Source organism: Sus scrofa, chromosome 17 (genome assembly GCF_054392235.1).
Source record: "Sus scrofa isolate SSC_HxYL_T2T_F1_AM1 chromosome 17, Sscrofa_HxYL_maternal_Yorkshire_Landrace_v2.0, whole genome shotgun sequence".
Classification (NCBI taxonomy): Eukaryota; Metazoa; Chordata; class Mammalia; order Artiodactyla; family Suidae; genus Sus; species Sus scrofa.
The window spans coordinates 24,831,031-24,847,236 of NC_139399.1; the positions used below are offsets into that span (position 1 = coordinate 24,831,031).

General features: G+C 39.2%; 1 protein-coding gene across 3 annotated transcripts in view; it reads left to right on the plus strand.

The window, feature by feature from the left end:
• Positions 1-16,206, plus strand: part of PLCB1 (phospholipase C beta 1) — a 746,923-nt gene that overhangs the window by 515,378 nt on the left and 215,339 nt on the right. For all 3 annotated transcript variants that reach the window (XR_014831904.1, XM_021077401.2, XM_021077400.2), the window contains exons 8-9: positions 3,163-3,263; positions 4,607-4,773. Coding sequence is in view for 2 of the 3 variants with exons in the window: in XM_021077401.2 (XP_020933060.1) it covers positions 3,163-3,263; positions 4,607-4,773 (268 nt within the window). In the remaining variant the exon portion in view is untranslated. The remainder of the gene's footprint in view (positions 1-3,162; positions 3,264-4,606; positions 4,774-16,206) is intronic.

Consider the following 16,206-nt stretch of genomic DNA (forward strand, 5'->3'; position numbering starts at 1 on the left):
TAATTTGGCATATGGGTATATCTTAACCTTGTCTTTGGAATCTAGAAATGCAAATACCACCAGTACTGTTATCATATTTAAAAAAAAAAAAATCTCCTGCCTTTTGAGGGACTTCATAGACAAGCATGGAATTAGAGCAACTCCATTTTTAAAGTATGGAAATTATTGTAGTTTCTGGAATAAATGGGCCTGATTCAGACTAACTAGGCCTTCTTAATTCTTCCTCCAAAAGCTTTTGATAGCCATGGCAACGAATAATCACTGACAATCAGTTTTGTGTTAGAGTCATGATGTGGTGAATCTAGTCCTGGCCAATAAAAGAGAAGACCTAAGGTCTGGCCCCATCCCCTGGGTTCATCCAACAAACATTGATTAGGTATATATCACATGCTAGGCATCATTCTGGGGACACAAGGGAATGAAGATATTGCCATTTTACTCATAAACACACAGTCTAATAGATCATCAGAAATATTAAAATAAAGGGAAATTGTGTGATGGATGCTATAAGGAAGGTGGATTGTGCACACACACAAAAAAGAATGTGTGTCATCTCTACCTAGTCTGGTCAGGAAACAGAGGAGAATTTGAACTTTGAGTGTGATCTTCAGAGAATGAAACCTTGGGCTTCCTCCTGCTCAAACAGGACGCAATGAATTTGTGCTATCCACTTCACCAAGTCATGAGATCCAAGAAAAGAAAATAAGTGAATGAGCTTTGCAAATGTCATCCTTATTTAAAATGTAAGAAATTAAACGTAGCATTGCCCACAGCTTTCCCCTGAAGATCTCCCCCATACTCTTAACTATCAATGATGCTCATTTTAACTTATTTCTCCAACATATTTTTTTCTCCCATTTTCACTCATTGACCCAAAGGGTATCCTCATCAGTTAAGATGGGGCAAGAAACAAATGAAGCTGTATTGAAATGTTTTCCATTTTCTATATGCTAATATCCAACTGATAATAAAATAAAATGTTGTGTTCATTCAGTTATCTCATCAATTTGTCCTCTTTCATAGGAAGTCCTAATTCATAGATGGTAAATAAAAAATGGTTAAAGTTTAGCATATTGTTTGATGAAATTATGTGTATGGAATCTTATGCAAACGGCTTTAGGTGAATCCAATCAGTGGAAAGCATACTTGCTCTCAATGCCCACCGTTTTCATAAGTTATATTCATTCATTTAGTAAATATTTATCGTGGATCTGCTCCATGTTACAGAGATTGAGCAGTTAACAAGCAATGCACGAGTCCTAGCTTGTGCTGATCTGCAGGTTAGCAAATAATACAGAGACCTGTATAGCTGGAAGCACAAAAACGTTAAATAAGTATTAAAACATGAAACAAGCGTATTTGAAGCACAGACAAGCACAGATTCGAAGACAAAACTAAGTCTAGGAGGAGGAGATTTTAGGCTAAGACAAGAAAGGAGAGAAAAAAAAGAAGTCACTAAGAAAAGGAAGACAATAATTGATATCCTTAGACAAAATCTGTTCAAGTTCATCTGGGAGAGGTTGTGGGGAGGAGGGTGCACAGTGAACTCTAAATAGTAACTAGACAGTAGGGAGAGTGAGAGAACACGTTTGAGGTTCATTTTATCCAGTGAAGTCTGATGCTTGAGTTGGCCAGCAGAGCCACTGAGTATTCCCTTGAGCTTTATTTTAAATCTCTCCTCCCTGTATCTCTCAGCCAAAGAGTAAAATAAAGAGGTTCATTTGTAGCTATTTTCAAAATTACTTAAAAGAGACAAGGTGGCACTAAAATAAATAAATAAAGTGCATTCTCTAAGCCAAAAGGATTGTTTTCATTTTGTAAATTAAGTAGAATTTTGGAAACCTCATTACAGGTTATACTTGTCCCCATTTTATGCGTGGCAAAACACCATGAAACAGTTCATGGGGATTGCCCATTGTTCTTGGATTTGGCCATTTGTGCTCATGATTTCAAAGTTGGTGTCCATGTAACTAAGCTTAATGGTGTAATAATGCACCTTGCTATATAGAAATGATACTTGCGTTGGTGGGTTATCTCGAAATTCTCTTTTGAAAAACAGATTTTTTTTTTCTTGCTCTGTAAATCGACTTAGTAAAGAAAATATTATTTTACTTGTTCCTTCCTCAAATAGGGGACTCCTGCTGTCTGACAAGTGGTGAGCTAAGTTTTCTTATCTGTTCGCAAGCAGTGTACAGTCTCAGACAATAATTCAGACAGCAATTTTTAGATATTTCTATAAAGGTACATTTCAAACAGATGAATATGGTAAAAGGAAGGGTGTTTTCTTTGGTTTGAAGGCTTGAAAATAAAAATAATCATATAAACACATACCTGAAATAGGAAAACCGACATGAATAATGTCCTTCCTGTTAACAAAGGCTTGAATACATGCTTCCTGTTTCCATGGCAGCCCGACTAAACAGAAAAATAAGTCATAGAAGTCACTTTTCATATCAATAACTTGCTTTCCAAACACTAGGGCCAAAAGGAGTCAGTGAGAAATCCTGACTGATGTCCTACCTATGAAAACTGTTTTGCAACTTATCAGATGATTTAAACCAGAAGGAACAGTTTGGAAAAAAAAAGACACAAAATTGGAATTGTATGTTTTCATTTTGAAATGGCTTTCTCCAGGTTCTTTACTTTAAAAAAAAGGTAATCATTCAAAAGTCTTGGAGTCCTCTTGTTCTTCAGCGGCTTGGGTTGCTGCTGTAGTGTGGGTTCAGTCCCTGGCCAGGGAACTTCCACATGCTGCAGGAGCAGCCAAAATTAATTAATTAATTAATGAGAAATAAAAATGAGATTAAAGCCACCAATAAAATAAAAATCTGAACAGACTGTTTTCACTAGGTCTGACTTACTTTAGTAAAGGTACTTTAAAAAATTGCCTTAGCATCCCTTTAGAAGAAGAAAACTTCTAAGCTTAAAATATAACAACAACAAACATAAAATAAGACTTTTTATACCTCAAAGCCAGTGTCCAAGTCAACTCTACAGCTGGTCTTATAGATGTTTATTGAATGTTTACCCTGACCTCCAAGAAGAAAGATAAGAGGAAGGAAGGAGGGAGGGAAGGAAGGGAAAGAGAGAGAGATGAAAGAGGGAGACGGGAAGATAACGAAGAAAAAGACCATTTACTGACCCTCTTGTTTTATTCCCCAGAATGATTCGATACCTCAAGAAGATTTCACTCCAGAAGTGTACAGAGTTTTCCTGAACAACCTTTGTCCTCGACCTGAAATTGATAACATCTTTTCTGAATTGTAAGGCAACACATTTTAATCCACTTGTTCTGGCTTGCAGTGGTACTCAGGGCAGTTAGGGCAGGATTTTGAGCAGAAGAGGGGATTGAAGAACCTCTTTGTACACAATGAATAAAGCAGTGCTTCTGTGTAATTTTTTGGAGACAATCACACATTCCTACCCTTGAGATTCAACCACTGCTTTGAATGGGTGAAGTTTGTTGTGATTGGTTGCACGGTATAGTTTTCATGTCCTCAGGGGCCTCTGTGGTTTGAAGATTATGGCTAGAACAGAGTAGCATCTAGGCTTATTCAGAGGAGATAGTTTCATGCTGCCTGGAACCAGTCATTTTACCTCTTTGCATTGCACTAATGAAATGAAAAATTTGGATGGAAAATTAGTTGATTTTATGTTAGAAATTATATAGGCATTCTTTTTTTAATGAATGAAAAAAAGTAACAAAGCAAATATAGGGAAATAGCAATTTACCTTTCTGGATATACTGAAATCTACATGATTCAGTTCAATCCGAAGTTGATAAACTGGATTCCCCCCACTGTGGCACAACAGGGTCTGAGGTGTCTCTGCAGCACCAGGACACAGGTTCAATCCCCACCCAGCACAGTGGGTTCAAGGATCCAGAGTTGCCACAGCTGCGGCTCAGATCTGATCTCTGGCATGGGAATTCCATATGCTGAGGGGTGGCCAAAAATGAAAACAAACAAAAACAATGGAAACAAGCAAACAGTCAGTGCTAAGACTCATACTGGATTACTCACTTTGTCGTGTTCATTGCCATCAATTATTTATTGAATATCTGCAACATCTGTACCATTGAACTTGCCTTTGGATTATCAACAGGATAGAAATGGGAAGTTTGAATCACACTATATTGCAGGGTTATAGACTCTTACAGAAGCATAATTTTAATGAAAAGAAAAATGTGCCCAAACGTATTTTTTTTTTAGTAATGAGTGATAAATATAGGTTTAAATGATTAAGTGGGCAATGAGAATTTGATGACTAAACCGAAAGTTTAGTATCATAATCAAAAAACAATCTATACTTTTGTGTTCCATTTAGAGTTATGTGTCTTCACACACAAGATGCAATGTTTCCCTACTGTGGTTTTCTTATGCACCTGGTAGAGTTCAAGGGCATTGGGATTTTGTGGCAGTGATTATCCCATAGAGATAAAGCAGTTGTGATGGAACAATACACTGTTTTTAGGCCAAGATAGGAATCCCAATATAGCATGTCTTGCCAGGTATGCAGGAATTTGTTAACATGCAGGTAAATGCAAGCATATGGACAAGACTTGAAGGAAGAATATTCTAATTACTTGGTTTGTAATTGTTTTTAGTGGTGCCAAAAGCAAACCATACCTTACAGTTGATCAGATGATGGATTTTATCAATCTAAAACAGAGAGATCCCCGGCTAAACGAAATACTTTACCCACCCTTAAAGCAAGAGCAAGTTCAAGTGCTGATTGAGAAGTATGAACCCAACAGCAGCCTCGCCAAAAAAGGTCAGTCCACTTCATTGCACTAGAGTGAAACTCAAGTTCTCATTGTGAGTGGGCCACTCCTGGTAGTCAGGAACATCAAGGATCATTTAGAGCAGTTTCTCACATTTGTATGCCTGCTTTTCTTTCTGTCTTAAATCACTGATGGTTTGGAGTTCCTGTTGTGGCTCAGTGGGTTGAGGTTCCACTCACTGGCCCAAGCAGATGCAGCTCAAATCTGGCATTGCTGTGGCTGTGGTTTAGGCCTGCAGCTGCCACTCCAATTGGACCCCTAGCCTGGGAACTTCCACTGTGGGTGAAGCCCTTAAAAAAAAAAAAAAAAAATGGTGATTTAATCATAGGATTTTTTTTTAACTTTGATATGTGATGTTTTTGTTATTATTATGTATATGTGTGTATGTAACATTGTTTTTTAAATTTCTAATTATTTGCTTTGTTTTAAATTTCTCAGTGACTGAATGCATCTTTTTTTTCAAACAGGAATTTCATGATCTTAAAGGTTGCCCTCTTGAGTCTGTTTCTAGTTCTCTGACATGTCCCAGAGTTTTTTCTAAATCTCTAAAACTAAAGAGAACATTCAGTCCATCAGACCTTTATCTTATTCTAGTATACACTATTGATGAATTTTTCCACTTGAAAAAATATTATAAACTTTGGCATTCTGTGTTAAAAAAAAAAGTGTTTGTAGAAAAAAATTGGTATCAGAAAGACAGCACTAAGTTTCCTAAAAGTCATTATATTTTTGATTCTGGAGAAATGACTTGCTAAAATGAGATTATGAAGACTTAATTGCTGGAGTTTTCAATTATATGTGGCATCATTGCCTTGAACAGGATCATCAGCTGTTCCTTTACCAGTAAGACAGTCTTATCTGGATTGAAATACCTTCACTGAGAAAATTAGTGTATTATCACTGAAGTTATTGTAAATTGCCTAGATAGTCCATAGGGAGAAAATAAAGTGCAATTAACCAATTATTAAGAAGAAATAAATTTTACATTAATATGCAAGCAATTTGTAACTAACAAAAAGCTCTAGCAAACTTATGGTTATTAATAAGAGTGGTTATCATAAAAGTAGATTAAGAAGTTTTTAAACTTCTGTATGTTTTCTGGAACTGGTCCTCTAAGTGAACAATGAAATTATTAAGTATCAAAGTAAAATCTTATCATTAATTTTATCCTACTATTATTAGTTGGGAATTTATGGATGATTTTTTTTTAGTTCTCGGTTTTATTATTTTACATATTTTGGCTTTAGTTTCTTCGTCAGGCACTTTGCCTTTGTTGTTGTCATCATGCCTTCTTATTCATTGTTTTAAAGTTTCATTGATATATAGTTGATTAACAAGGTTGTGAAAATTTCTGCTGTACAACAGTTGATTCAGTTAGACATATTCATACACCCATTCTCTTTCAAATTCTTTTCATCATCATTCTTAATTGTTGCCCAGGTCAAAGGAAACAACTGACCCAACAGTACATGTTGGCATTGCCTGGCCTGCCCCCACAACCTCCTCAGATCTGACTGTCTTTCTTCTCTGGTGCCACAGAGATGGGATTTCTCCTTTGCAAGAAGCATGGAACAACTCCTTAGAGATTTTGCCCAGATAGATTGACAGTTCCCTTCTAAAATCCAAACTTCACCAAAAATACCTAACGCATTTGACAAGACCTCAAAAACGGCTAGCCCATGACACCAGCAAAGCAAAAAGCTTTTGTGAAACCACTGAGGCACTACAAAACCTAAACGTTGACCTTTTCTCCTCCCTTCACACCACACTGCTGATGGTCCATGCTTCATCTAGCAAGGGATGCACCATACATCATACTCTGAGGATACAAAGAAAAAAAAAATTGCAATAGGTTCTTATACAACCATCTCAATCCTGGAAGATCCAATTTTTATTCTCATGGAAATTAAGACTCTGTCTCTTAGCATCTGCAGGAGTATTTAGTGCCATCTTATAGCTGTACTAGATATGATTTCCATAATCCTGATAGACACAAATTCATGTATACTTAAAATAGCAACTTTGTTTTTCTACAATTTAATGTGACATTGATCATGAAGCCTCTATGTCAGCCTTGATGCGATTATTTCAACTCACAGCATTTATTTCTCAAACATAAAACACCAGTAGGAAGATGAACGTGAGATGTCTCATACCAAGTTATTTTGTTTGCTGAATTGGCCCTGTTTATGTGAACATAGACAATTAGAGAGGATTGTCTTATTATTCTATAAACTGTTGTTTCAGAGTCAAAAAGATAACAATTTTGAAATCTTCATTTGTAGGAAAAAGAAATTGATGGGTTAGACCTCAATTTTTTAGTAACCAAGAGTTTGAAATATTTTTTCTGATGATAAATGTCATTTTTTTACTTGATTTTGCAGCTTATATTTGATGTTTGACTTTAAGATCTTTACAGGAACTCCTTTCTATTACAAAGTACAAACTGAAAGTGTTTATTATATGGCTTCAATATGATAACTGATATGCAAGGAAATTAGCTCTCATTTATCATGGGACTTTCAAAATATACCTTGTCATTTTGCAAAGAAACAAACCAAGGCTTAGAGGTCAAATGACTGACCTAAGATCTCCTACCAGGGTGCTCTTTAAGAAAGCAAAGTTTTTAACTTTCAGTCAACTAGTTAATATGTTTTGATCAATAAACACATAAGAAAAGAGAGAAATTTAACGTAACATTATCATTTTTTCTGCTGCAGCTTACATTTTGAGTAGTTCTTCAAATGTGCCCAAGGATTAATTAAATTAGCCCATAAACTCAGTCTCATTTATCTGAAAAAGACACTTCCATATTGCCTATATTTAATATAAAATTACAGGAATAAGATATATATATAATATACTATACACATATACATAAATATACATATACTCTCTGATATCGAGAAAGTTATATTTTAAAGTAGGTGTTAAACAAAGAAGGAATACACAAAGTTGACATATGCTGGTGTTTAGTTTTTATTTGCATTTTATATAGTTTTTACATAAAAGGAAATTGAAAATTAAATGAAAAATTTTCAATGTGACTAAAAGCCTAATGGCTAAATCTGAGCATAGGTGAGCTGACTGATGGCGCAGCACCTGCGAGTGCGAGGTGAAAATTCAGGTGAGATAACAGATGGTGATGCATCATGGGCCTGCTGTCATTAGTATGTGAGCCACATTTCCACGCTGGAATTTCTGTTCCTGGATGTACATATTGGTTATAAATAATCAGAAGATTTCTGTGCAGTCTAAGGCCAAATGTTTAACATGTTTGGGTTTCACAGAGTTGGAATCTTGTTGCAGAAGATACTGTTCTCAAGGGAGTTAGGTTTATTTTTACAAGTAAAAATCACACACTGGAAAACACTGTGGCCCCAGATCAACAAATGTTTTTTTCTTGCCATGCTGTTTGCACTGTAGGCCTAATGGTGCTTAACACAGGATTACACAGTGACCCCTGCCTCTTCCAAACCAAAGGGTTATGACTGTCACTTTGAAGACTAATGTCTTGGAGGTTTTTTTTTTTAAATCATTTAAACTCTTTAGAAGAAAGGCAGTGGGTACAATTAATATGAAAAAAATGAAATCGTTATATTTGTACCTTAGACCTTTAGATTCTGTGCCTGTAAAAGAAGGCCAAATTTTGATAAAATAAACTGCCAGATCAAAAGAAAACAGTTGACGGAGTTCTCTCATGGCTCAGAGGCTTAAGGATCTGGCATTGTCACTGCAGCAGCTCAGGTCACTACTGTGGCATGGGTTCAGTTCCTGGCCCAGGAAACTTCTACATCCTGTGGGCACAGCCCAAAAAGAAAAAAAAAAAAGGAAAAAGAAAAAGAAAACAGTTGAGTTTGTTCATGTTTTATTCTTCTGTGAAGAGCAGGTGTTCATGAAGCTTTGTTAAGCGATTGAATTAATATAACAGATTATAATATTAGCAGATGTTTCAAGCTATATTTCTTTTTTTAGCATCGGTTTTTCCTCTTGAATTTTTACCAGGTGTAGTATACAAAAGCTTTTCTGCTTTGTTGCAGTTAAATCATAAATATGAAGCTACATAATCTCTTTTAGTATTTGATCAGTACTCCCTGTGTTAATAGTTTAATAGGTGAAATGAATTCCACTTAATAATAGCAGACCAATTTGGTTTTAAGCAAAGAAAATAGAAGTTCAGGTATAGCTTGTATTTTTGCTTCAAATAGACCTAAGCTAATAATGATTTGCATCAGTAGAAATAGCCCTATTGTATTTTCAATAATGTTTAATTTTAAAATACTCATGCAAGTGAACTATATTGTGTCATTATTGTCAATAGCAAGAAGCACCCAGAATGTGCTAGAGAGAGCACTGTACTTGGGAATCTTACAACCTGTAGTATTAGCTGGAACTCCTTTAGTTTAAAAATGACAGGAATTCCCATCCTGGCTCAGTGATTAACAAATCCGACCAGGAACCATGAGGTTTCAGGTTCAATCCCTGGCCTCGAGAAGTGTTTTAAGGCTCCGGTGTTGCTATAAGCTGTGGTATAGGTCACAGATGTGGCTCGGATCCCACGCTGCTGTGGCTCTGGCATAGGCCGGCGGCTACAGTTCCAATTAGACCCCTAGCCTGGGAACCTCCATATGCCATGAGTGTGGTCCTGGAAAAAGACAAATAAATAAATAAGACAAACTTTACTCAAACTGTATCACTGAAAGATATTGACTTGTGCATATAAGCAAAAAGTGAAGGAATTAATGATTTCAGCCATGTCTCTATCCAGAGGATCAAATGACATCATCAAGAATTGTCTTTCATCTCCCATTATGTCCTCTGTATTGCCTGTAATTCTTGGTGGGCAGACTCTCCTGAAGTGACAAGAAAGCCAACAACAGCTCAGGCCTACCTATTTCAATATACAGAAATTCTTTGTACTTCTTGTTCCATATGAAGTACCAGAAACCATGGAGTTCCTGTTGTGGCTTAGTGAAAACAAACCTGACTAGTATCCATGAGGATGAGAGTTTGATCCCTGGCCTCAGTCAGTGTGTTAAGGATCTGGTGTGTTGCCATGAGCTGTGGTGTAGGTCACAAATGCAGCTCAGATCTGGCGTTGCTGTGGCTGTGGCACAGGCCAGCAGCTGTAGCTCTGATTTGACCCCTAGCCTGGGAATTTCCATATGCCCTAAAAAAGCAAAAGAAACCAGAGCTTGGCTTAAGTCACCCACAGCCACTCCTGAACTAGGATCACTGTAGCTTGGAGGATGAAATGTACCCACTGGACAGACTTCTGTCACCTGACCTTCCCTTGAGCAATAAAGGGTCAGCTGCCTGAACCACAAGGACTGACAGTGGGAGAATGATACTTCCCTGAAATTCTTCAGGGGAGTGCTACCTAGAAAAAGGAGGAGTAGTCACCAGGTAGATGAAGATGGCAGATCCACTAAAACTGGGTCGGAAATCAACAATCCATCATCACTGTTTACTTTACCTTGAGAAGCCGTTTAATCTTTTGGACCAGCCCCACCCCCTAGTTTTTCTCATCTTTGAAAATTTTCCCTGAGAGAATTTTGCTGGGAGAATTAAGTTGCTCATGATAAGAAGGTTGCATTATGAATTGTTGCCACTAAACCCTTGTTTTTTGTTATTCTGGTTTTTAAGGCCGCAGCTCCCAAGCTAGGGATAGAATCAGAACTGCAGCTACCAGCCTACGCCACAATCGTAGTAATACCAGATCCTTAACCCACTGAGCGGGACCAGGGATCAAACCCAAGTCTTCATGGATACCAGTCGGGTTCGTTAATGCTGAACTATGACAGGAACTCCCACTAAACCCTTGTTAATCTGAACTAATAAAAAATGATAATTGGCACTTATACCCAATTATTTCAACCCATTTAGGGGTCTGGAAGTAAGATTGAGAGCAACAGGCAGAGGCACTCCTGAACACTGCTGTCTCCTGGCTAACAGGCTTATGTAATTTATTGTGGCTTAGGAGTTCTCACTGTGGCCTCTGACACAGTGGGTTAAGAATCCAACTGCAGCGGCCGCCGTTGCTGCAGAGGTGCCAGTTCAATCCCCGGCCCAGTGCAGTGGGTTAAAGGATCTGGCTTTGACATTTCAGATGCACCTTGGATTCAGTCCCTGCCCCGAAACATCCATATGCCAAGGGTGCAGCCATAAAAGGAAAAAAAAAACTTACTGCAATTAATAATAAATTAGACTCTCTTGATAATGAAAACTGAAAAAATATGGCAATCCATATCTGTACCCTGTGTTCATGTGTGCCTTAGTCATTATTTCTGTCGTGGTCTGTATAGGAGAGACCCCCCAGTAAGGTCCTGTACAGGACACCAAAATGTCATGGTCGGTGCACACAGGTCGGAAAAGAATTTCCAGACTCATATAGGGGAGAAAAGAAAGAAGAGTTTATTGATCATGCGAGATGGTGAGAAAGTAGAGTTCACTGAGATAAGAGATGCTGCAAGTGTGGCGGGATGACTTCCTGACACACAGGGAGAGCCAACCCCAAAGTGAAAAGAGTTTAAGATGAGAGGCACTGCTGCAGCAGTAGGACAACGTCCTGATGATCAGGGAGGGCTGATGCTGAGCTCATGGTCATGTCTCTTTTTATAGCCCAGAGGCAGGAGAGGTCTCAGGATACACTTGCTGACTGGATGATTGGTTAGTGAAAGAGGGATCTAGACTACACTTGCTGATTGATTGGGGGCCTATAAGGCCCCTAGGAAGGCAGGGTGAGGACTGGGCCACCTGCTTTTCCTAGTAGGGGGCAAGAAGGAGTAGGCCAGGTTGCTCAAGGCATTGGAGGAGGTATTACAATGAGATGGGTGGGCGATGATAAGGGTCTGGTAATTGTCTTGGCCAGAGGCTTTGAGTTCTGTCTCCTTGAAAGGCCACTGAAGCCCTACAGTTATCTATAGTTTTATTAAAATGGAATAATAATTATAGTTTAAAATGTAAAGATTTACACTGAAATCTTACCATTTACTTTATCACTTAATATTCCTAGTAGAATTTTAAAAAATCATTGCTTTCCCAGCACCACCTCCCTTTACCACATAGACATTATAAGCAATAATTATTATTTTTATTAATGTCCATTGTGCAGCCTTGAGAGATCAAACATGCCATAGTTAAGGAAAGAGGCTGGCATCGGGTTATGGTTAAGCCAGTTAAACTCAGGTGAGTGACTTGACTTACTTGAACTTCAGGTTCCTCATCTGTAAAAGGGGATGATACCAACACTAGCAAACATCAGTGCTTATCCAGTTTCCCCTGGTACCCATGTTTCCAGCACAGTCAACAGCATCCTTTGCCACTCCAGCTCCCCTACTGTTAGTTCCTGGGTTATATCCCAAGTAAGCAATTTATACTCAAATCCTTCTTTTTTTTTTTCTTTTTAGGGCCACCCCTGCGGCATATGAAGGTTCCCAGGCTAGGGGTTGAATTGGAGCTGTAGCTGCCAGCCTACACCACAGCCACAGCAACAGGGGATCCAAGCCATGTCTGCAACCTGCACCATAGCTCATGGCAACACTGAATCCTTAACCCACTGAACAAGGCCAGGGATGGAACCTGCGTCTTCATGGATGCTAGTCAGATTTGTTTCCGCTGAGCCACGATGGGAATTCCCTTACACTCAAATCCTAATCTAAAAGCCCACTTTTAGAAGAACCCAAACTAGGAGTTCCCGTCATGGCTCAGTGGTTAATGAATCCAACTAGAAACCATGAGGTTGCAAGTTCGATCTCTGGCCTTGTTCAGTGGGTTAAGGATCTGGTGTTGCCATGAGCTGTGGTGTAGGTTGCAGACGTGGCTTGGATCGGGTGTTGCTGTGGCTCTGGTGTAGGCCGGCAGCTACAGCTCCAATTCAACCCCTAGCCTGGGAACCTCCATATGCCATGGGAGAGGCCCAAGAAATGGCAAAAAGACAAAAAAAAAAAAAAAGAACCCAAACCAAGATAAGCACTTTTCTATAAATGGCCTTAACAGAATCTAAAGTGAAAAATGGGTAAAGTCAGAGTAGCTGAGCATTGAGAGAGGAAAAAAAAAAAAAGGAAGGAGGACTGTACCTATGACTCATCCTTTCCAACCTGGCACATAAGTGTCTTAGCTGTTACCATTCTGAAGTCCTGGCCAGTGGCTCTAATCATGGGATCTCCTGTCTACAAAGGACTTAGCCATTTAACCCAAACTCTCAAGTCGTAGAAGAGGCAGCTAAAGAAATGACCATATTGGAATTCCCATCGTGGCGCAGTGGTTAACAAATCCGACTAGGAACCATGAGGTTGCGGGTTTGGTCCCTGCCCTGGCTCAGTGAGTTAACGATCCGGTGTTGCTGTGGCTCTGGTGTAGGCTGGTGGCTGCAGCTCCGATTCAACCCCTAGCCTGGGAACCTCCATATGCCGCGGAAGCGGCCCAAGAAATAGCAAAAAGACAAAAAAAAAAAAAAAAAAAGAAGTGACCATGTTGAGAGTAGGACTGTGTTTCCAGTGTTCCAGGGCAGAACACAGGAAACACAGTCCTACTCTCTGTGCACCACTCTGCACTACTCTGGGCCCCACTAGGGGAACCTTCCACTAGGATTTGCTCAGGAAAGAGATGCAATGCCAGCTGTTTAGAAGTTAGCACTTTGCATCTATAGCAGTGGTTTTCAGACTGCCCTTGGCATAACAGCCTTTTATTTGTGTTCGTTTTTTCCTAACAAAGCCCACTGGATTAGCCAATGTATAGGAAAAACCTTTAGATTTGCAGTATTTGGTTGAGTGAGGGGAGCTGGCATTGTAGCTGGTAGTGGCTGCCCTTCTCCCGTTTCCTCTTCTGCTCCATCCCATTCTCTGCAGCCACTTCTGCCCAAGCCCCAGGAGATTCAGGATGCTCAGTTTAAAAACCACTCATCTAGAGAAGATATTGACTGGCTTAATGATCTGCCTCACCATTAAGGTGGCATCCATTGTATTTTTATATAGATGACCTGTGTATCTATACAAGAAATAAAAAGACAGAAATAAATGAACAAAGTCAACTTAAATGAGACAGATTTTCTTCCTAAAAGACAGTAACAGATGAAAGCTGTATGATGTAGCCAGTTCTTTTCATGCTTTAATTAAGTTACTACACTGAGAAAGCTGCCCAAAAGGCACTCTAGTATTTTATTGATTATGATCACATTTAAATCCCACCTATTGACTTTCTTGCCTCTGTGGAAGGTCATAGAATGATGTTATCACCTGTGAGTATATTCCAAGCTCCTCTTAACTCTGTGTTTCATATGTTCATAAACTTCTCTGAAGTACTTGAGATTGGCAAAAATGAAAAAAAAAATTTTTTTTCCAAGACAACCATTATGAATCCATTGTTCGTTAGAGACTTGTAACTTCCTTCCCTTTCCTTTCTTGATTGCATTTCCTCCTTTCCCAGGAGGCAGGAATTGGGGTTGAGGAAAGCAAATGCCTGGCCCAGCAGCCCTGGTTTTTTCTCTTGCATCCTTTCTTTCAGGGACCTAAGTGTCTACTCAGAAGCATGATTCTAACCAGAGAGCTACAACCATGTCCATTCACAGCTAGAATGTCCTTTGTTCAGAGAAACAACCAGTTAGGAAAAATATATGTAGTAAAAGGAAAAAACAAATGCCAGAGTCGGGAAAATGAATTGGTAACATAATCTAGCCCAGTCTGCTGAGTTTGGTTAAAAACTTTATCCCTCTTCAGGAGTTCCCGTCGTGGCGCAGTGGTTAACGAATCCGACTAGGAACCATGAGGTTGCGGGTTCGATCCCTGCCCTTGCTCAGTGGGTCAGGGTTCCGGCGTTTGCCGTGAGTTGTGGTGTAGGTCACAGACGCGGCTCGGATCCTGCGTTGCTGTGGCTCTGGCGTAGGCTGGCAGCTACAGCTCCGATTCGACCTCTAGCCCGGGAACCTCCATATGCCGCAGGAGCGGCCCAAGAAATGGCAAAAAGACAAAAAAAAAAAAAAAAAAAAAAAAAAAAAAAAAAAAAAAAAACTTTATCCCTCTTCAGACTAATACCTTCCCAAGATGCCTTGCCATTGCATGTGAGAACTACTAGAACAAAGCAGGTAATGGCTATTTTTCCCTTAGAGGTAACCTCTTATTAGAACAAAGCTTTAACAATGGCTGACAACTACTCCTTTCCCCTTCTCAGCAGAGGTGAGGGGAAGGGACTATGGCTCAATTAGAAGGAACAGCTTAGCAGTCCTGCACTACCCTGCAGAAAAGCCAGGAAGCCACAAACATTTGGCCCCCGACATCTGCTTCACCCAGACCTGAGTTTTGTTGATAGTTGGTTTTAACACAAATAAGCAGGAAGGAAACACACTGAATGCAGAGAGTCAACTCCATGGAGAATGTACAATGACCACAAGGAAGCCAAATGAAGTAAGGGGTGGATTTCTACCCTAACACTTAACAGAAAAGCTGGAAAACATGCCATGGTATTGGGAGAAATGGTGTCCGGAAGCTGAGAATGACTGATAGTTTCATTCATTCATTATAGAGATTCTAGGAGCTCTGTCTCTCTGAACCACTGTGGTCTGTAGAACTCCAGTTGCAAAAGCAAAATTACCTGCAGAGTAGGAATTATTTTAAGAAGAATTCTTAACTGAGGATATTTGAAACATTTAAACTTCTCACCTAACATTCAACCTCATATGTAGAAAAGGAGCCCCAAATGCTTTTTATCAATGTTGCTACTTGTCTTGTTTAGATCCTCCCAGAAGCTGACTCTGGGAGGAGAATCCAAGGATAAAGGTTTTATTTGAGAGGTGATCCCAGGTAGCACCAGAAGGCAATTTAGGAAGTGAGAATGATGAAGGAAAGGCAGCCAATAAGTGTTGCGTCATCATCTCAGTCTTCAGCAAAGTCTAAAAGCCAGTGTAGAACACATACCAGAGTTTCTCAAACACAGTTACTGTGTGCAGATGCTCTTAGGAAGTATTCCTCTCAAACACTTCCAATCTGCTGTACAGAAAGTAAGCCATTAGGCCAAAAAATCCAGATGGAAGTCCAGCCCCACTGTATCTCCTGGGGCCCCAGTACAGTCAGCTTCAATGTCATTACCCACAAGACAATATTCACCATGATCACAATAGTTTGAAAAAGGATCTTTCCATTCAGTTCTGCAGCTGTAACAAGAATCCCCAGTGTATAACAAGTGTGTCAAAAAGGATCGTCCAAGTACCTGATGTTCATTGAATTCTTTTCCTTATTCTACCATCCCTGATGCAGTTGTTTGGATATTTTAATCTAACCTATATTTTCCATCTAACTTAAGAACTACAAAGAAGTGGAACAAAATCAAGATAAAGTCTTCCCTGTGAAGGAGACTGTAATTCGGAGAGGAGGTGATAGGTACAAACAACTGTAATTGCAGATAGAATATGGCACTCTACTCATTCATCC